Source organism: Cherax quadricarinatus, chromosome 96 (genome assembly GCF_038502225.1).
Source record: "Cherax quadricarinatus isolate ZL_2023a chromosome 96, ASM3850222v1, whole genome shotgun sequence".
Taxonomy (NCBI): domain Eukaryota; kingdom Metazoa; phylum Arthropoda; class Malacostraca; order Decapoda; family Parastacidae; genus Cherax; species Cherax quadricarinatus.
In genome coordinates, this window is record NC_091387.1 from 2,653,479 (window position 1) to 2,675,878 (window position 22,400).

Here is a 22,400-nt window from a genome sequence, read left to right on the forward strand (position 1 = left end):
CATTCTCCTCAATGCTTCCATGGACTAAATTCTTTGTCTCCACAGACTCCTCAGTGCACCACTCACCTTTTTCCCCTCGTCAATTCTATGATTCATCTCATCTTTCATAGATCATCTGGAAGGAGGGGTAAAGGAGGTTTTGTGTGCGAAGGGCTTTGACTTCCAGCAAGCATGCATGAGCGTGTTAGATAGCGAATGGAGACAAATGGTTTTTAGGACTTGTCGTGCTGTTGGAGTGTGAGCAGGGTAATACTTATGAAGGGATTCAAGGAAACTGGCAGGCCGGACCTGAGTCCCGGAGATGGGAAGTACAATGCCTGCACTCTGAAGGATGGGTGTTAATGTTGCAGTTTTATAACTGTAGTGTAAGCGAACCTCTGGCAAGACAGTGGAGTGATTGATGGTGAAAGTTTTTCTTACTCGGGCCACCCTGCCTTGGTGGGAAACGGCCAATGTGTTAAAAATAAAAATGTACATGTATGTATATATATATATATATATATATATATATATATATATATATATATATATATATATATATATATATATATATATATATATATATATATATATATACATATATATATGTGTGTGTGTGTGTGTGTGTGTGCAAAAAATCGTGAACAAGTGATGCAAGATTCAAAACAACCACAAGGTGGGGGGGAGTTGAAAAGGTAGCTCTAGGCAATCAACACATCCCTGCTAGCAGGGACACTCGCTAGCTCAGATTTATCCTCTTTCCTGCAACACTGCAAGCTCCTGATAATGTGTTGATTGCAACATGAAAGGCCTAGAGCTATCTTTCAACTACTCCCCGTGGTTGTTTTGCATGTACAGTGGACCCTCGCCTAACGCTATTAATCCGTTCCTGAGAGCTCAACGTCAGGCGAAATTATCGTTAGGCGAATTAATTTTCTCCTTAAGAAATAATGGAAATCAAATTAATCCGTTCCTAACACCCCAAAGTATGAACAAAAAAAAATTTTTACCACATGAAATATTAATTTTAATACACACAAACTGAAGAAGACATGCACAGTTACATGACACTTACCTTTATTGAAGATCTGGTGATGATTGATGGTATGGGAGGAGGGGAGAGTGTTGATGGTGTTAGTGTTTAGAAGGGGAATCCCCTTTCATAAGGACTTGAGGTGGCAAGTCCTTTTCCGGGGTTACTTCCCTTCTTCTTTTAATGTCACTAGGACCAGCTTGAGAGTCACTGGACCTATGTCGCACAACATATCTGTCCAGAGAGGCCTGTACCTCCCGTTCCTTTATGACATTCCTAAAGTGTTTCACAACAGTGTCAGTGTAATAGTCACCAGCACGGCTTGCAATAGCTGTGTTAGGGTGATTTTCATCAAAAAAGGTTTGCACTTTAAGCCACATTGCACACATTTCCTTAATCTTTGAAGTAGGCAACTTCCTCAATTTCTCTATCCCCTCCTCTGAAGCAGTTTCCTCAGGTCTGGCCTCTTGCTGTTGAAGATGATCTAGCAGCTCATCAGTGGTTAGTTCTTCATTGTCCTCCTCCACCAATTCTTCCACATCCTCCTCACTAACCTCCAACCCCAAGGACGTCCCCAATGCCACAGTGGATTCCTCAACTGGCATAGGATTCCCAGGGTTAGCTTCAAACCCTTCAAAATCCCTTTTGTCTACACATTCTGGCCACAGTTTTTTCCAAGCAGAGTTCAAGGTCCTCTTAGTCACTTCCTCCCAAGCCTTACCTATAATGTTTACACAATTGAGGATGCTAAAGTCATCTCTCCAAAACTCTCTTAGAGTCAATTGAGTTTCTGAGGTCACTACAAAGCACCTTTCAAACAGAGCTTTTGTGTACAGTTTTTTGAAGTTTGCAATAACCTGCTGGTCCATGGGCTGCAGGAGAGGAGTGGCATTAGGAGGCAAAAACTTGACCTTAATGAACCTCATTTCCGCAGAAAGTCGCTCTGCCAAGTCTGAAGGATGACCAGGAGCATTGTCTAATACCAGGAGGCACTTAAGGTCTAATTTCTTTTCAATTAGGTAATTTTTCACAGTGGGGGCAAATGCATGGTGTAACCAGTCATAGAAAAAGTCCCTAGTGACCCATGCCTTACTGTTTGCCCTCCACAGCACACAAATTAGCCTTAAGGACATTGTTTTTCCTGAACACTCGGGGAGTTTCAGAGTGATACACCAATAAAGGCTTCACTTTGCAATCACCACTAGCATTGGAACACATCAACAGAGTAAGCCTGTCTTTCATAGGCTTATGTCCTGGGTTTGCCTTTTCCTCCTGAGTAATGTAGGTCCTGCTTGGCATTTTCTTCCAAAACAGGCCTGTTTTGTCACAATTAAACACTTGTTCAGGTTTCAGTCCTTCACTGTCTATGTACTCCTTGAATTCCTGCACATATTTTTCAGCTGCTTTTTGGTCCAAACTGGCAGCCTCACCATGCCTTATCACACTATGTATGCCACTACGATTCTTAAATCTCTCAAACCAACCTTTGCTGGCCTTAAATTCACTCACATCATCACCAGTTGTAGGCATTTTTCTAATTAAATCGTCATGCAACTTCCTAGCCTTTTCACATATGATCGCTTGAGAGATGCTATCTCCTGCTATCTGTTTTTCGTTTAGCCACACCAATAACAGTCTCTCAACATCTTCTATCACTTGCGATCTCTGCTTTGAAAATAAAGTTGCACCTTTGGCAAGAACAGCTTCCTTGATTGTCATTTTCTTGGCCACAATAGTAGCGATGGTTGATTGGGGTTTTGTGTACAGCCTGGCCAGCTCGGAGACACGCACTCCACTTTCATACTTAGCAATGATCTCTTTCTTCATATCCATAGTAATTCTCACTCTTTTTGCTGTAGGGTTGGCACTAGAAGCTTTCTTGGGGCCCATGGTGACTTATTTTGCAGGTGCAATCACTAAAAAGGCTGTGATAATATGAAATGTTCCGATTGTATGCTTGGAAGCGACCGTGGTGGCTGGCTTGTAAACACTGGCACCCACGGAACATGTGAGGCGGGCTCAGGCCGCACGTGGACGCGTCTCGAACGAACCGCGTTGAGCGAGTTTTTTATCGCTAGCCGAGGCAAAATTTTTGCGTTAAAATGCATCGATAGGCGGATTTAACGTTATGCGATGTGTTCGTTAGGCGAGGTTCCACTGTACGTATATATATATATATATATATATATATATATATATATATATATATATATATATATATATATATAGATAGATTTTTTTTTTTTTTTTTTTTTTTTTTTTTCAACAAGTCGGATTTCATTATTGTGAAGAAACATTTTTTTAATGAGTTTACCTATTGCAAAATGTCAAAATTTCATAGTTGTAAAGATAAGTCCTCTCTGCAATAAATGCACTCATTGTCTTCGATATTTATTTATATCTTGAAAGCAATCCTGTAGGTGTGATTACATTCAAGATTATTAATAATAATAATCTTGAATGTAATCACACCTACAGGTAGACTGCATTCTTATGTTCATTTTGGACAGAAATTCCAAAAGTCAAATTTATCAATACATGCTAAACTAACTCACAATTTGCATGTTAAAAGCATATGGTATTTTTGTCTACCATGGAGTCTTTTTCACGTTGAGAGTGATACTGGTCCAGGATGGACAAAAAATATCTAATATCAAATTGTGGGTTAGGTGTGTCCTGTTCCAGCTACGGTAATATGACTTATCCTTTCCAATATGTAAATTATCTCTGGCTATATTCGTATATCTCTACCGAAGGTATGTTAAGTGGAATGTTATCTGGGAGACGACGTCCATTATAGATAACATTTACAGCTATGTACCCATGCATATGTATGTTATGTGTATTGTACTAATGTATCACTGTACTCCTCCTCCTCTGCTTTCTCTCTGGTTTGTAGGCTTTCAGATCGGTGAGTGTTTAGTAGGGAAAGGTTCTTATAATTTTTTGCACAATGGTGGATTCATTTCATGGTTCTTTTATTGTATTTGTCTTGCACTTCACAAGTATTTCAATATATTTGCTCCAAGGATATAGTTTAATAGCATCTTTGATATGTACCTGTTGAACCACCCAAGTGCAGTTACTTTTTTTTTTGAGTTTTATTATCATCATTATTATTAATTTCATTATAATTATTATTTTTGCTTGCTTTAAAGGCACTGAAATTGTTTCTCAAAATTTTATAGTGTTTTATTTCATGAAGCTATAGTACTATGCTTTGTGTGTTGCATATATTTTGTAGATATACCTAAGAGATTTTTTTATTTGAGTTATAAAAATGAATTATATTAATATCGTTTGAGAATTATAATGTTTTATTTTGCTTGCAAATATTATAGTTTGGGCACGAAATGTTTTCATAGATTTGAGAAGCTTTAAGTATTGAAATAGTTGCCTTTGCTATATAGATATTTTTAATCTTTCTGATTTAATATCAATCAGGAAGATGCACAGATGCACTGTCATTAGCATTTAAATTTTCATAGTCTGTAGATGAATATACGTATTCGGTAACTATTTTAAATTACCCGACATGTAGAAAAACCAAGCCTTGAGATTTACATACCTCGTTAATTGTGAACCTGAAACTTCAGCCCAAAGGAAGCTCATAGATACAGTAGTGATAGTTAATACAGAGTCTGAGGTATATTATGAAGGCTTCAGGACATAGCCTTTCATTCTAAATTTTGAATTTGCTTAATTGTCACATCTTTTCTAATTAATACATTTGGAACGTGATTATTTATAAATATTTGTAGTGTAGTATAAATGAAGACTGTGTAATATAAAACTTGCAGTATTTAAGAAAATTTCTTTACAGGAAATGAGTAAAATTAAATTCCTTATTAAATTAAGATGCAATTTAGATAATGATATGAACGCATTAACATTAATGTAAAAGTTAGTAATGTCTTAGGTCAAAGACACATGTGCAACTAATGTGACAGTTTATTGTGGAAATGTTTCACTCTCCAGGAGCTTTAAGTTGCTACAAACAGTACAGGGACACAGAGAGTAAATATATAGGTAGTAGAAGTGCAAGGCATAATACTCCAATACCTATATATGCAGGCCCCATTTATACAGCAGGTTAGGTTCCGGGCTACTGTAGGGCCCCATTTATACAGCAGGTTAGGTTCTGGGCTACTGTAGGGCCCCATTTATATAGCAGGTTAGGTTCCAGGCTACTGTAGGGCCCTATTTATACAGCAGGTTAGGTTCCCAGCTATTGTAGGGCCCCATTTATGCAGCAGGTTAGGTTTCAGGCTACTGCAGGGCCCCGCTTATACAGCAAGTAGGTTCCCAGCTACTGTAGGGCCCTGTTTGTACAGGTTAGGTACCGGGCTACTGTAGGGCTTCGTTTAAATAGCAGGTTAGGTTCCAGGCTACTGTAGGGCCCCACTTATACAGCAGGATAGGTTCTGAGCTACTGTAGGGAACTGCCTATGTAGCAGGTTAGGTTCAGGGCTACTGCTGTACAGCAAAAATCACTGTAAAGTGAAACACAGCCTTTTTTTCACTCTTAAATGCATATGTAAGTTTGATAATATATTTACACTATCATATACAATATTAAGTAAGCAATGGAGCTGGGCCTAAAAGATGCACATACAGTACACGCACTTAAAATATTTTTGTCCTTAGCATACAGTGAGTGGTGAATATATTTATTGTAGGAAGTCTGAATAAATGAAGAATGGGTATAATTGAAAACCACTGCATTAGCAGAATGCCGTAAAGCGAAGCGCTGGAAACTGGAGCCCTCCTGTATGTAACCCTCTGTGTCCCTGTAATGTTTGTAATGGCTTGACAAAGCTCCTGGAGAATGAAATGTTGCCACAGTAAAATGTCACATTAGCTGCATGTGTCCTTTTACCTAACATATTGTCGGTAATTCTACCAACATTAACACAATTAGTAATTTATGTTGGGCTTCCGTGCATTGTCTTGAGGTGAGCATCAGTAAATGTGTGTGTGCATCGATTCTGGCTTCCTCTCCGTGCCTTCTAACCCATGTCTCTCCCTCTCTCTTTTGTGTGTTCACAGGATAAAGTAAGTAAATGTTTGGCTTATGTCTTGTTTATGGAGTAGCTTTCCTGAATTGCATGAATACGCTTCAGTGCACTTTATTCTTTCTCTCTCTGTGATATTTTTAAAAGATGTAAGCAAAAATACTACCTTTATTAATAATAAAATCAAAAGAGTCGCAGATGCATGCTGGTAGTCGGCTGGCATAATAAAATACATCACAGCTTAAACAAAATATTTCTCCATTCAAACTACGAATCATAGAATATTTGCATCTTAGTAAATATAGCCTGACGAATTCAAAATATGCACTGCTCGAGTTATAAAATAGTTTAAGGTTTACAAGAATAGACATATTATTTACGGTAAGTTTTTGCTTGTATCTGAAAGCAGTGGCATTAGGTAAGATTTTATTAACTCCGCCTTGAATGCAACAGTAGCTATTTTGTTATGCTGTACATGACTGACATGCGTTGTAATGATAGTAGTCGATGTACCCTTCATTACCTGGAGTTTACCTGGAGAGAGTTCCGGGGGTCAACGCCCCCGTGGCCCGGTCTGTGACCAGGCCTCCTGGTGGATCAGAGCCTGATCAACCAGGCTGTTACTGCTAGCTGCATGCAAACCAACGTACGAGCCACAGCCCGTGGTACCTGGAGTTCACCTGGAGAGGGTTTCGGGGCTCAGTGCCCCCGCAGCTCGGTCTGAGACCAGGCCTCATGGTGGATCAGGGTCTGATCAACCCGGCTGTTACTGCTGGCCACACACAAACTGACGTACAAACCACAGCCCAGCTGGTCAGGTACTGACTTTAGGTGCCTGTTCAATGCCTTCTTGAAGACAACCAGGGGTCTATTGGTAATCCCCCTTATGTATGCTGGGAGGCAATTGAACAGTCTTGGGCCCTTGACACATATTGGTAGGATAATGATTTTTCATTTTTCAAAAATTTACAATAAAGAGCATGAACTTCACTTGTAATATATTAAAATGAGGTAAATATTAATCTGAGTCACAGTGTAACCCAAATAATTACTCAGTAACTTAAATTAAGATAAGATTTTGTTTGGATTTTTAACCCCAGAGGGTTAGCCACCCAGGATAACCCATGAAAGTCAGTGCGGCATCGAGGACTGTCTGTCTTATTTCCATTGTGGTCCTTTGGTCTTGTTTCCTAGGATGCCACCCACACCAGTTGAATGACACCCAAGGACCTACTTACTGCTAGGTAAACAGGGGCAGGAGGTGTAAAGTGCCTAGCATCCAGGTACCTATTTACTGCTAGGTGAACAGGGACAGCAGGTGTTAGGTGACCAACATCCAGGTACCTGCTTATTGCTAGGTGAACAGGGACAGCAGGTGTTAGGTGACCAACACCTAGGTATGTACTTACTGCTAGGTGAGCAGGGACAGCAGGTGTAAGGAAACATGCCTGGCATTTCCATCCACGTTGGTGATTGAACCACGGACACTCATTGTGCGAGACGAGTGTTACCAACCAAACCACGGGACACAAGTACATATTTAAAATGGGGCTAAATAAAATTCATCTGATAATGCCACTGCATTATGAATTGATACCCATACCTATTATGTGAGTGGTAGTCAGAAGATTAAAGAGGCACATAATGGGTCTAGGGACTGTACCTCAACAATAAAGACACATAATGGGTCCAGGCTGCAAAATTTTGCTGGCTAAACAATTACGGTGGTTATTATTACAAGCAAAACTAAGTGCTAAACTCACAAGGGTCATACAGCCAGTTACAGTAGTAATAAGCTATTTACACTTTTATATCCGGTGACAGTCGTAATGTGGCTGATGATTCCTGGAACCTTAAACAGATAAAACGGCCAAGATAGTGATGTTATCAATAATTCTTTGTTAGTGTATTGTAACCAGAGTTTTCCCCATGAAGATGGCATTTGTAGAGTGAAACTAGTGCTTATGCAGTGCTTATTTAGCAAAAATAGTGCGTACGTAGTTTTGCAGTGTTATGCTTACAATATGGAGAAAGTAACTGTTGCAATAATGCATGACTTATGGAGACTTTCCTTGCTACTAACATTGTGCATTGTAATGAATTGGTTTAAGGACTGTAATATATGCCTTGTTATTCTCTTTTAGTTTTAATAATTTGGCAGGAGAATGCCCTCTAGCAGTGGCTTGGAAATCAAGTTTTATGTTGTTTTCGAAAAGGAATTGTTTATTTTAGAGAAACTTTTACGATTCCTTACCCACTTTGGAACCTGTATTATATATTTCTAAAGTACTGCATTAGTTTTGGGAATTTTTTTCAGTGGTTAATGTAAAGAAAAACTAACTAATGATAATCTTTCATTTAACATAGTATAGCATGCTTAATAATTTTAGGGTTAATAAGTTTGACTTCATTGAGTTATCTCTGCATCTTGATGTTAATTAACATTTTTATGTATAAACCCATTGGCATTTTGTTTGATATAAGTATTTCTTGGCATTATGTTTATGTTTTATAAAAAAGTGTTGAACCACGACGTTCAAAAAAAAAAAATTTTTGGGTACACCCGAAATAAAATTTCTCGTCTTTTTCCATTATAATTTCTTAATATATTTTGTAGTTTGCACAATCTCTCATGGACAGATTTAATGTACAGTGGACCCCCGCATAACGATTACCTCCGAATGCGACCAATTATGTAAGTGTATTTATGTAAGTGCGTTTGTACGTGTATGTTTGGGGGTCTGAAATGGACTAATCTACTTCACAATATTCCTTATGGGAATAAATTCGGTCAGTACTGACACCTGAACATACTTCTGGAATGAAAAAATATCGTTAACTGGGGGTCCACTGTATATAGAGTTATGTTCAAGGACCCCAATGGAAATAAGTCACTTTGTCTGACTTTTTTTTGGGTTATCCTGTTGGGTAATTTACACATATGTTACTATGATAATTGTACGTATTTATGTAGACCTGTACCTAAATAAACTTACACATAAAAAAGTCTGAGGTCAGTTTTTTCTACGAGTCATATGTTACCATTCGTATTGTGAAATAACCTATTAAAGTTTACACATTTTGATCCGTCATTGCCATTATGAAACTGGACTGAAACAATATGAAACTGGACTGAAACATTATGAAACAACTGAAACATTATGAAACTGGACTGAAACAATATGAAACTGGACTGAAACATTATGAAACTGGACTGAAACAATACAAAACATGACTGAAACATTATGAAATTGGACTGAAACTTTATGAAACTGGACTGAAACATTACGAAACTGGACTGAAGCATTATGAAACTGGACTGAAACATTGCGAAACTGGACTGAAACATTACGAAACTGGACTGAAACATTATGAAACTGGACTAAAATGTGAAACTGGACTGAAACGTTATGAAACTGGACTGAAACATACGAAACAGGACCGAAACATACGAAACAGGACCGAAACATTACAAAACGGGACCGAAACATTACGAAACTGGACTGAAATATTATGAAACTGGACTGAAACATTATGAAACTGGACTGAAACATTATAGTTTTCAATTTGTGGGTTGGTTGGAAATTATTCCAGCCATAGTGTTGTTATTTGTATGTTTTCTCATAACACTTTGAGGTATGGGAGGGACATTTAACTGGAGTATGGAAAGAGATAGGCAGGTGGATCAAGATACTTATAGAAAAAGATTATCAGTTTGACAATGCGTCTTGTGAGTATTCCTGGAGTATACTCGGAGGATGTTTCACTGGGGTCAGTGCCCCCGCAGCTCGGTCCGTAACCAGGCCTCATGGTGGATCAGGGCCTGATCAACCAGGTCGTTAGTGCTGTTCACACGCAAACCAACGTACAAACCACAGCCCAGCTGGTCAGTTACTGACCTTAGGTGAAGCATCGTAATAATAATAATACTGTAATAATAAAAGATCTGTCTGTTAATACTTGTCAGTCTTCGCCACTTGACATTTGACGGCCATGCTGCAGCAGTAATCTCATGGTCTAACATTCCTCTATATAATGGACTCCAGAAAAAAGGGAATAAAATCAGCAGTCAGTTGATTTGAAAAGAACAGATAATGTCTCTTAGTTACCAAACAGTTCTTGATTATTGCTATCACAGCAAGACAACCTCTTCTCTGTCCACCACAACTGCCATTACCAGTCACTTGCATCACCCTTGTTAGTCTGGTATACCAAGAGTTTGCTCACCAGGATACAGGCTTCTCTTGGTTATAAAGGTCTGCTTTGTATGAATTTGCAGTTATGCAATGTTCTATTTCTATCTGTAATTCAATTTTTGTGTGGCGTACATTCACAGTATACAATTAGTACAGTTCACAAAGCAAATTGAAGATTCTTATTAATTGGAATTAAGTTTTGTTGGTCTGATTTGGTTTGATACAGTTACCATGGGTTTGGAATATATTCTACTATATAAAGCCAGAGATACCTGAACCTCCCTCAAATACCAGTCGGGGATTGATAATAATGTGTCTAATTACTGTATCATTATTTTCAAGTTTTATAAGTATATTAGCTTTATAAGTATAAGTGTGTCGGAGAGTACTTAGTTCAGTTTTTAAGTGTAAAGGTTTTACTTTTAAATTACATGCTTGCATAGTAGGACTGTCCATTTATCTGTAGAAGTGGTAGTCTTTGAATTATTAACCAGGAAAGCCAGGCAGTAAGGCTCAATTTTCTTGGGATCAACTGTCTACCAGATATTGATTTACTGCAAGGTGAACATCGAGAGCAAAAATCAACCAGTATTCTGGCAGGAATAGAAAAGATCTAACATCCGGTAGCAGAAGCAAAGCAAAATTAACAACAGCTGCAACAGACGCATAAGAGGAGGGAATTAAATAATAATTCATGTTATGCGCTAAACCCATGTGGGTCATTCAGCGCAGGACATAGCAGAGGCTTCATCCTCTGACTGCTGAGTGAGAGACATGCATTTCCTATGTGTACTCAATATTTTACAACTGCAGAATAGCACTCATTTGTCTTCACTAAGAAGGAACAGCAGCCAGTTTGTAAGAGAATCAGTTCAACCAAGTGGTGAAAAAGATGATTTATATGATACAGGAGAGCATAACCGACTCAGGAAACCGTAACGATACATTTGCAAACAAACCATACCACAGGCAGGGTTTGAACCTGTGATCAGGGAGTCATAAAACTCCAGGCTGGTGCGTTCGCCACTGGGCCAGCTGTTCCAGTGGTTAGTGCGCTGGTCTGGAGTTTTATGACTCTCTGATCACGGGCTCTAACCCCGCCTGTGGTATGGTTTTATTTGGGAGAGCCTAGATGAACCATCCATGATGGGAGACAAAACAGAGATCACTCTGGATCACATAGGCCAAGACATGTCCAGGTCAGTTGACATTTATAAAACACCATTTCCCACCAGAGTGCGGTGACCCAAAGAAGGAAACGTTCACCATTACTCATTCAGCAGTCCTGCAAGAAGTGTGCAGACATCACAGTTCTAATGACCCAAAATACTGAAAAGTTCACACCTGTCCTTTAGAGTGCAGGTATTGTACTGTACAGTGGACCCCGCTTTATGATCAGCTCCCAATGCGACCAATTATGTAAGTGCGTTTGTACATGTATGTTTGGGGGTCTGAAATGGACTAATCTAACTCACAATATTCCTTATGGGAACAAATTCGTTCAGTACTGGCACCTGAACATACTTCTGGAATGAAATAATATCGTAAACCGGGGGTCCACTGTATTTAAAGTAGCAATGTTGTTAGATATTTCTACACCGAAATACAGAAGCTGTAACTATAAACTAAGTAAAAAGAACTGCCAAAAGGGTACAGTACATAAAAGTATTTCTTCACACACAGAACATTGGAAAGGTTGACCAGTGGAGGTATTAAGTGCTGTGGCCGCTTGAAACTTCGTGATAAGTCAAATACGGAAGATGGGACGACTCAATACATTTAGCTGTACATTTGAAGCTATGTTTCCAAAAAGCATGAAGTACATTTTGTCTATATTGAGAGTAAGTTTGTTGGTAGTCATCCAAGTGCATATTTTTAGTAGTTCGTCATTTACAGTGTTCGTTAGTATGGTTGGGTTTGGGTGAGAGAAGACGTAAGTAGTGTCATCTGCAAATAAAATGGGTTTAAGGAGTTTAGATGCATTTGGGAGATCAGTGATGTAAATGAGAAAGAAAAGTGGGCCAAGGACACTCCCCTGTGGGACTCCAACAAGAACAGGTTGTGTAGTGGAATTAGCTCCATTTGTGTATACATACTGGTATCTAATGCTAAGATAAGATTTTAAGTAATCGAGCATGTGTCCTCTGATCCCGTAATGTTTGAGTTTTAGGTGCAACAGGTCATGGTCAACTGTATCAAAAGCTTTTCGTAGGTCTATGAAAAATCCCAGGGGAATTCCATATATATTAGTTTAAGCATATGTATAATTGCATCATTAGTAATTTTTTCGGCCTAAATCCAAACTGACAGGGGTTGAGTATGTTGTGGGATACTAAGTAGGAGTAGACTTGTTTGTGAATTAATTTTTTGAAGATTTTAGACAGTAGGGGCAGGTTTGATATAGGCCTATAGTTGTTCAATTCAGTTGGATCATCTCTTTGAGGATTGGGGTGACTCTTGCCATCTTGAGTATGGCTGGGAAGGCGGAAGATTCAATGGATTTGTTGAAAAGAGTTGCAATAATTGGTGACAACACATGAGAAGTTATTTAAGTCTCCTGTTTCGTTTTTTAGTGTTTTGAATGAGCGTATCAAAGAAGGTTGACAGTAAATACAGGAAAGATGATGAGATTAAGAGGTGTAGGGAATGAATAATTGGAAAGGTGTATAGAAAAAAATATTATTTAAATACCATTTTGGGAAGTAGAAGCATGAGGCGATAGTAGGAAAGATTAAATGAATGCAGTTTATGAAAATATAATGCATTTTTGAAAGAAATGTCTGACATTGAATGGAAAGTGGAAAATATATCACTGTATAGTGGTGCTGCTAATACAGTGGACCCCCGGTTTACGATATTATTTCATTCCAGAAGTATGTTCAGGTGCCATTACTGAACGAATTTGTTCTAATAAGGAATATTGTGAATTAGATTAGTCCATTTCAGACCCCCAAACATACACGTACAAACGCACTTACATAAATACACTTACATAATTGGTCGCATTGGGAGCTGATCGTAAAGCAGGGGTCCACTGTACTTTTGTATAGTGTTGTCAACAGAAATTTCATCAACGAAGAAGTAGGAAGAAATGAGAATGTTATATTGCAGCTCACTGTGTAATGTTAGTGGTGTATTATGTGGAGATGAAGTAGTACAGAAATTAGAAGATGGTGTGGTGTTATAAAAGATACAATTCATGGAGTGGAAGAAGAGTTGTTGAGATGGTTTCACTCTGTGAAAAGTTGAAGCAAGAAACGTTGAGTAAATATATAAATCTGAGATGGATTGAAAGCAGTGAAGGGAGTCCAAAAGAGTTTTGAGGTGGGATGACCAACACAGGTTTAGTGCATTGGGGGAATATAACTAATAATAATTATTAGGAAGTGGTTTTGAGAAGTATAAGGCTTGAGCATCCAGCAGGCATGTATGCTTGTTTGTTCATGGTAGAGGAAGGCACAGGATAAGTTTCTGGGGAGGGGGGGAGGGATTTGATGGTGTTTTATGAGCTTACTATTCAACATGAAGGGACTGAGGACAACCAGTTAGTTGGACATAATACACACACACACAAATACATTCAGATGGTTCCTGAATAACCCTACACTGAAAATCCCACCATCATTGCACTCAGTTTTGGTCATTTAAAAAAGGAACTAATAGATTGCATCAACTTCAAGTATGGGGCTTATTAGTGAATGTTTATTTTACTTTTTCCTCATTTTTTTTTTTTTTACTAAGTTCGTTTTTCTTTTGTATATCACCATTCGGTGCATGTGCAATTGTACATTTTTTTTTGTTTTTGTAAATATGACTCAAGAAATTCAGAATTTACAAAATCTCTGAATGAATCTCTAGATTTTACATTTTAAATCAGGTTTACTCCAAGCAAATTCACTTTGTGCCATGGGCTAGGAATGCATCTCTTGCAAAAAGCAAGGGACTGCATCTCTTGCATAAAGCAAGGGACTGCATCTCTTGCATAAAGCAAGGGACTGCATCTCTTGCATAAAGCAAGGGACTGCATCTCTTGCAAAAAGCAAGGGACTGCATCTCTTGCATAAAGCAAGGGACTGCATCTCTTGCAAAAAGCAAGGGACTGCATCTCTTGCATAAAGCAAGGGACTGCATCTCTTGCATAAAGCAAGGGACTGCATCTCTTGCATAAAGCAAGGGACTGCATCTCTTGCATAAAGCAAGGGACTGCATCTCTTGCAAAAAGCAAGGGACTGCATCTCTTGCAAAAAGCAAGGGACTGCATCTCTTGCAAAAAGCAAGGGACTGCATCTCTTGCATAAAGCAAGGGACTGCATCTCTTGCATAAAGCAAGGGACTGCATCTCTTGCAAAAAGCAAGGGACTGCATCTCTTGCATAAAGCAAGGGACTGCATCTCTTGCATAAAGCAAGGGACTGCATCTTTTGCATAAAGCAAGGGACTGCATCTCTTGCATAAAGCAAGGGACTGCATCTCTTGCATAAAGCAAGGGACTGCATCTCTTGCATAAAGCAAGGGACTGCATCTCTTGCATAAAGTAAGGGACTGCATCTCTTGCATAAAGCAAGGGACTGCATCTCTTGCATAAAGCAAGGGGCTGCATCTCTTGCATAAAGCAAGGGACTGCATCTTTTGCATAAAGCAAGGGACTGCATCTCTTGCATAAAGCAAGGGACTGCATCTTTTGCATAAAGCAAGGGACTGCATCTCTTACATAAAGCAAGGGACTGCATCTTTTGCATAAAGCAAGGGACTGCATCTTTTGCATAAAGCAAGGGACTGCATCTCTTGCATAAAGCAAGGGACTGCATCTTTTGCATAAAGCAAGGGACTGCATCTTTTGCATAAAGCAAGGGACTGCATCTCTTGCATAAAGCAAGGGACTGCATCTTTTGCATAAAGCAAGGGACTGCATCTCTTGCATAAAGCAAGGGACTGCATCTCTTGCATAAAGCAAGGGACTGCATCTCTTGCATAAAGCAAGGGACTGCATCTCTTGCATAAAGCAAGGGACTGCATCTCTTGCATAAAGCAAGGGACTGCATCTCTTGCATAAAGCAAGGGGCTTCATCTCTTGCATAAAGCAAGGGACTGCATCTCTTGCATAAAGCAAGGGACTGCATCTCTTGCATAAAGCAAGGGGCTTCATCTCTTGCATAAAGCAAGGGACTGCATCTCTTGCATAAAGCAAGGGACTGCATCTCTTGCATAAAGCAAGGGACTGCAACTCTTGCATAAAGTAAGGGACTGCATCTGTTGCATAAAGCAAGAGACTGCATCTCTTGCATAAAGTGGAGATTGCATCTGTTGCATAAAGCAAGAGACTGCATACCTTGCATAAACCGAGGGAATACATCTCTTGCATAAAGCAAGAGACTGCATACCTTGCATAAACCGAGGGAATACATCTCTTGCATAAAGCAAGAGACTGCATACCTTGCATAAACCGAGGGAATACATCTCTTGCATAAAGAGAAGGAATGCATCTGTCGCATAAAGCTTTGAAGTAAATTACTGAAAACCCATGGAGAATTCCATCTTTACATGTCAACTGGTCGACACCAATCATACAGTGATGTTACTAGCTTCATGGTGGTCTCTAGTTAACTGTGATTAATAGACAATGGAAAATCAGATAGAAAATGGGGAGAGAAGAAGGTATACTCTGCTAAAAGTGCAAGTTAGTTCAATGGAACAACTTTAAGGGTGAGTAGATGTGCATTTGTAGGCTGCTTGTGTTCCTAATGAGTCATAAGACCATTAAAAGCTATATATTGTATATAGAATATACAGTATGTATATTATATATAGTGTATATTATAATAATTATATATGTAAATAGTTTTAGGGTGTAGTTTGACCTGCAGGATGACAATAAATGTAGGATTGTCCCCCATCCAAATACAGCTAAATGGTACTTGCAGCCAGCTCCTGCTAGTCTTAAAGGCTTTATGTCTGTGTTCCAGTAGACTTAATTACTGGGCTTGGAATAGAGCCATTCAAAATTCTACGAAAATTTTAACCAGAGTACAAAAGCTGAAAAAACAATTTTCGGTTTTTGTTCCTGGGAGCCATTTTTTTTTTCTAAACAGCCAAAATACAAAAGCATGTATTAATGGTGTTTAACTGCATATGTAAAAATTCACAAGGTCTTGCAACATATTAGTGTTTCACACTCACAATAATAAATGAGAAACGGGTGGCAAAAACCTTTCATTGTTGCAAGATTGCTAAAATACATAGTCCCCCCCATTATTCTAAATGAGGTTACTGTACTTGAAAATGCCATTGTTTATATTTTCTTTTAATATGCTCATGTATGTATATACTGTGGTACTGTAAACTGTTAACTAAATTTTTATGGCTTGTTTTATTTCACTGCTATTAAATTGTGATTTTATTTATGACCACTAAATATTTTAAGTGTGTTGTACTCTGCTGACCATGACTGGGTCAGACAAAGAGTTGTGTGTGTGTGTGTGTGTGTCACTTTAAACCATAGAAGTGCTTTTAATAAATTATTATTATATATTTTTGTTAGCATCTAAACGTCACGATTGTATCACTGTCATCTTTTTGTGCATCACTGCTCTCTATTTTCATTTTATATTTACGCACCAGAAGTTCAGATTGATCAGGTCGGAAGTATTCCCACTTTATCGACCATGTGATCAACGTGCTCTGAAAATATGTGACAAAATTTCAAGAAGTAATTTTTAATACAATACATTACAGTACAAGCAAAAAATTATATTATAAACATCTGAATTCCAAAACAAACTTTTCAGTTCTGTAATATTTCAGATTTCAGTTTTTCATCATTTCACTACTATATTTAGACTTATCTTTATCTGATTATATATTCTTCAACATTTTACTACTATAATAGTAAATCTAAAATTGCTAGTTCTACTAATATAAAATTACAATTATTTATTGCCATTTTAAGTCAATCAGTCTTGTTACAGGTTCAGGTAATTTCTTATTTCAGAAATATTTATCACTTACACTGACCTTAAACAACCTGCCAAAACTAAAATGTCTGGACATATCATTTTCAGGCATTTGCATGGTTCAGCGACCTTTTGGTGGAACATGCTGAGATCTTCTGGTCCCTCTTTGCCGTGGACATGGACCAAGTTTTAGCGGAGCAACCTCCTGACACCTGGGACTCCTTCCCTCTCTTCCAGATACTCAACGACTACCTGAGAACAGATGGCAAGTATTTATTTATTATTTATTTATTTATTTATTTATTTATTAATTTGAACATGATACAGAGAAGTACAAAAGAAGACAGTTAAATGCAGCATGCCAAAGCCACTTGAATGCATAGCATTACGGGCAGGCTTAAAATTAACTTAAGATTAATTAAGCAATGAAGTATTCAGTGGTAAAACATTATTGTAAACAGATAACAATTAAGCACAAATGAGTATTACAAAAACAGGTCGTATGGTTGCTTGCATTGCTGTACAATCAGTGTTTATTTATTTATAATCTTCCATGGATGTACAGGCGGGCCTTGCTTTACAGTACTTTGATTAATGGCGTTCTAATGCAGCGATTTTCGATCATACCCATTCTTCATTTATTCAGACTTCCTACAATAAATATATTTACTACTCATTACAAGCTAAGGACAAAAATATTATAAAGTAAGGAATGCGTATACTGTATATCCATTTTTAGGCCTAGCTCTATTGTTCACTTAATACAGTGGACCCCCGGTTAACGATATTTTTTCACTCCAGAAGTATGTTCAGGTGCCAGTACTGACCGAATTTGTTCCCATAAGAAATATTGTGAAGTAGATTAGTCCATTTCAGACCCCCAAACATACACATACAAACGCACTTACATAAATACACTTACATAATTGGTCACATTCGGAGGTAATCGTTATGCGGGGGTCCACTGTATATGATAGTGTAAATATGTTATCAGGCTTTTATATGCATTCACTTTACAGTGGTAGCCTAGAACCTAACCTGCTGTGTAAGTGGGACCCAACAGTAGCCCGGAACTTAACCTGCTGTGTAAGTGGGACCCAACAGTAGCCCGGAACTTAACCTGCTGTGTAAGTGGGACCCAACAGTAGCCCAGAACTTAACCTGCTGTGTAAGTGGGACCCAACAGTAACCCGGAACTTAACCTGCTGTGTAAGTGGGACCCAACAGTAACCCGGAACTTAACCTGCTGTGTAAGTGGGACCCAACAGTAACCCGGAACTTAACCTGCTGTGTAAGTGGGACCCAACAGTAACCCGGAACCTAACCTGCTGTGTAAGTGGGACCCAACAGTAACCCGGAACTTAACCTGCTGTGTAAGCGGGACCCAACAGTAGCCCGGAACTTAACCTGCTGTGTAAGTGGGACCCAACAGTAGCCCGGAACTTAACCCTTTCAGGGTCCAAGGCCCAAATCTGGAGTCACGCACCAGTGTCCAAGAATTTTCAAAAAAACAATTTGTTATTTTTTCTTATGAAATCGTAGAGAATCTTTTTGTGAAGGTAATAAAACACAAAGTACGAAATTTGGTGGAAAATTGACGAAATTATGCTCTCGCAAATTTTGATGTGTCAGCGATATTTACGAATCGGCGATTTTGCCGACTTTGACTCCCATTTTAGGCCAATTACATTATTCCAATCAACCAAATTCTTAGCTATTTCACTAGTATTACTTCTATTCTATCGATTGAGCACAAGAAATCGCCAAGTCAACTGTTTCAACTACAAAATAAAGTGATCAGAAATTGTTAATTTGGCCAATTTAACACAAAGTTCAAAATATTCCAATTTCAAAATGGGGTCCAGAATGAACAATGTAGGCATTCCTGGCACTAAACTAACATTTCCTCTGTTCATTAGTTATGTTTTGAGGCTTTACAAATAAATTCCATTTTGATTTTTTATTCACATAATGAATTTTTATTCACACCAAAAAATAGAAGATTTACTGTTATGCAATACTGTAATAATTGTATAAATATCATCACCATATTTGTGAATGTATATTAGACCCACCAGCTGACGTGTATTAGACGTGTGAGGTCGTTTGTTTACTCTTGAATATCGGCAAAAATTTAACATTTCTGCTACTTTGAGCTCAGTTTCAAGCCATTTCCAGTGCTAAAACCAATCAAAGTCATCTCTATTTCTGTAATATGTCTTCCATTCTATCAAATGAGACCAAGAAATCGCAAATACAACTATAAAAAACATACGAAAAAACACTGCAAAGTTGCTGTTTTAATCGAAAAATCATGATTTAATTTTTTTTCTCTCATTATACACAGTGTGCTGCAGGATCTGTTTTATGTGGTGCACACATACCACATAGATGTATTCTCTCATATCTAGGCCCAAATGTACCACTCACAGTTTATCAGAGTGAGCTGAGCTCATGGCGTAGATCTACGGTTTGGACCCTGAACGTAAAGCCGTAGATCTACGGGACGGACCCTGAAAGGGTTAACCTGCTGTGTAAGTGGGACCCAACAGTAACCCGGAACTTAACCTGCTGTGTAAGTGGGACCCAACAGTAACCCGGAACCTAGCCTGCTGTGTAAGTGGGACCCAACAGTAACCCGGAACCTAACCTGCTGTGTAAGTGGGACCCAACAGTAGCCCGGAACCTAGCCTGCTGTGTAAGTGGGACCCAACAGTAGCCCAGAACCTAGCCTGCTGTGTAAGTGGGACCCAACAGTAGCCCAGAACCTAACCTGCTGTGTAAGCGGGGCCCTACAGTAGCCCGGAACCTAACCTGCTGTATAAGAGGAGCCCACCTGTACTTGTCTATACAGATGCTCTTCACTTTACTATGATTCGACTTGCAATATTTTCACAAGATGAATAGTATTACAAGATTGAATAACATTTAATAGTAACCATTGAATGACCCATGTTATGTAGAACACTTCTGGCAGAGATGGAAGAATAATAAAATTTACTTCAGGTTATTCATAACAAATGCTGTCAATGGCTTTATTAACTCCAACAACAACAATAACATAAATTCAGAATTTTATTTTCATTCCCTTTCATGCTGTACAAAAGTGTGGTTGACAAATTGTATATTTATTTATTTTTTATTATCACACTGGCCGATTCCCACCAAGGCAGGGTGGCCCGAAAAAGAAAAACTTTCACCATCATTCACTCCATCACTGTCTTACCAGAAGGGTGCTTTACACTACAGTTTTTAAACTGCAACATTAACACCCCTCCTTCAGAGTGCAGGCACTGTACTTCCCATCTCCAGGACTCAAGTCCGGCCTGCCGGTTTCCCTGAACCCCTTCATAAATGTTACTTTGCTCACACTCCAACATATACATATATATACATACCCCAAATATCAGTGAATGTCCATGCACACTGTGAGGTGTATATCTGTGTATATACACTGATGTGTGTGTATATAGAATGAGGTGTAGATCTGTATGTCTACACTTGTATATCTTTGGTGTATATGCACTTAGAGGTGTATGCATACATAAACTGAGGTGAATATCTGTGTTTATACACTAGTGTATTTCTCTCAAGGTATATACACAGAGATGTATCTGTGTATATATTGAGACTTTACTTTAATTCTTATTTAAGAGATTAAAGTATTCTAATATTATTATACAGGTGAATTAGTTTTAATGACCCATGTGCAGTAGTTTAACTTTAAACCCAATGGACTTTATAAAGTAGAACCCCCGTATCCACCAATTCATTATCCACGGTTTCAGTTATCCACTGTTTACTGTAGCACAAAAATACCTCTTAATTTTGCACAATAATGACCCCAAAATGCAAAAGGAGAAAAGCTGGCAGTTCTTCAAAACCTAAGAGAAACTGTGAAGTGCTTCCCATCAGTGATAAAGTGATAATTCTCTACTTAGTATGCATAATTTATCAATTAAACTTTATAATAGGTATGTATAGGACTTATATACAGTGGACCCCCGCATAACGATCACCTCCGAATGCGACCAATTATGTAAGTGTATTTATGTAAGTGCGTTTGTACGTGTATGTTTGGGGGTCTGAAATGGACTAATCTACTTCACAATATTCCTTATGGGAATAAATTCGGTCAGTACTGGCACCTGAACATACTTATGGAGTGAAAAAATATCGTTAACCGGGGGTCCACTGTATAGGGTTTGTTAATATCCTGGGTTTCAAAATCTGTGGTAGGTCCTCGGAATGTATCCTCTGTGGATATGGGGGTCCTACTGTATTTAGTATCCAAGAGTTTCATGTAGGTGCTACCAGCAGTAACAGCCTGGTTGATCAGACCCTGATCCACCATGAGGCCTGGTCTCAGATCGAACTGCAGGGGCGTTGACCCCCGAAACCCTCTCCATGTATACTCTCCAGGTAAGGTTAGGTAAGGTTTGTCAGGAAACAAAACATGTGTTTCCTGACATGGGTCTAAGTCGTATGATGACCCACAGCTGGAGCTTTTGGTCTTCTGACCGAGGACTTTCGCTTTAAAAATTAAGGTTATAATTATCATTAGTATCATGTAATTTTTTATGTATGGCAATTTTTTTTTTTTTTTAATTAACTTGGAACATTTATTTGCTCTGTACAGACAACCTTAAAAATGGACGATTTCACCAACACCTGAGAGAGACGTTTGCACCGATGGTGGTTCGATATGTGGACCTGATGGAATCCTCGATAGCTCAGTCCATTCATAAAGGCTTCGAAAAGGAACGGTGGGAGAATAAGGGGTTAGTATGGAGGCCGTTAGTAGAACAAAGACACAACAAAGACACAACAAAACACAAGAAAACACAAGAAAACCATTCACCTGCCTAGAGCGTACTTGAAAGACTAATTTCATTGCTTCTTCTTGCACCGCTGTCAGTTTTTCAGCATGTATTCTGAAACAGCACCATAGTAGAGGTATATTTGCAATGAATAGCCTCGAATTACAGTCATTCTTCTTATACCATTATTATTATAATCATTACTAAGAGCTAAACCCACAAGGGTTATACAGTGCTCTTCATATACAAATATGGAACTGACTGCATAACATTGTATTATTATTATAATCATAACTAAGCACTAAACCCATCAGGGTCATAATTACATTGTATTAATAGATAATACGTGTATATGAAAAAATTGATAGAAATGCGTATAAAGCAAATTGCGGAGAAGTTATAGATCTA

At 38.4% G+C, this 22,400-nt stretch overlaps 1 protein-coding gene across 20 annotated transcripts in view; it reads left to right on the forward strand.

Annotated features, from left to right (window-relative positions):
* Cadps (calcium-dependent secretion activator 1) overlaps positions 1-22,400 on the forward strand; it is a 445,541-nt gene that overhangs the window by 357,321 nt on the left and 65,820 nt on the right. For 19 of the 20 annotated variants that reach the window (XM_070104970.1, XM_070104977.1, XM_070104972.1 and 16 more), the window contains 2 exons: positions 17,281-17,437; positions 21,812-21,953. In XM_070104970.1, the coding sequence (XP_069961071.1) occupies positions 17,281-17,437; positions 21,812-21,953 (299 nt within the window). The remainder of the gene's footprint in view (positions 1-17,280; positions 17,438-21,811; positions 21,954-22,400) is intronic. The other variant, XM_070104974.1, reaches the window with a different exon arrangement.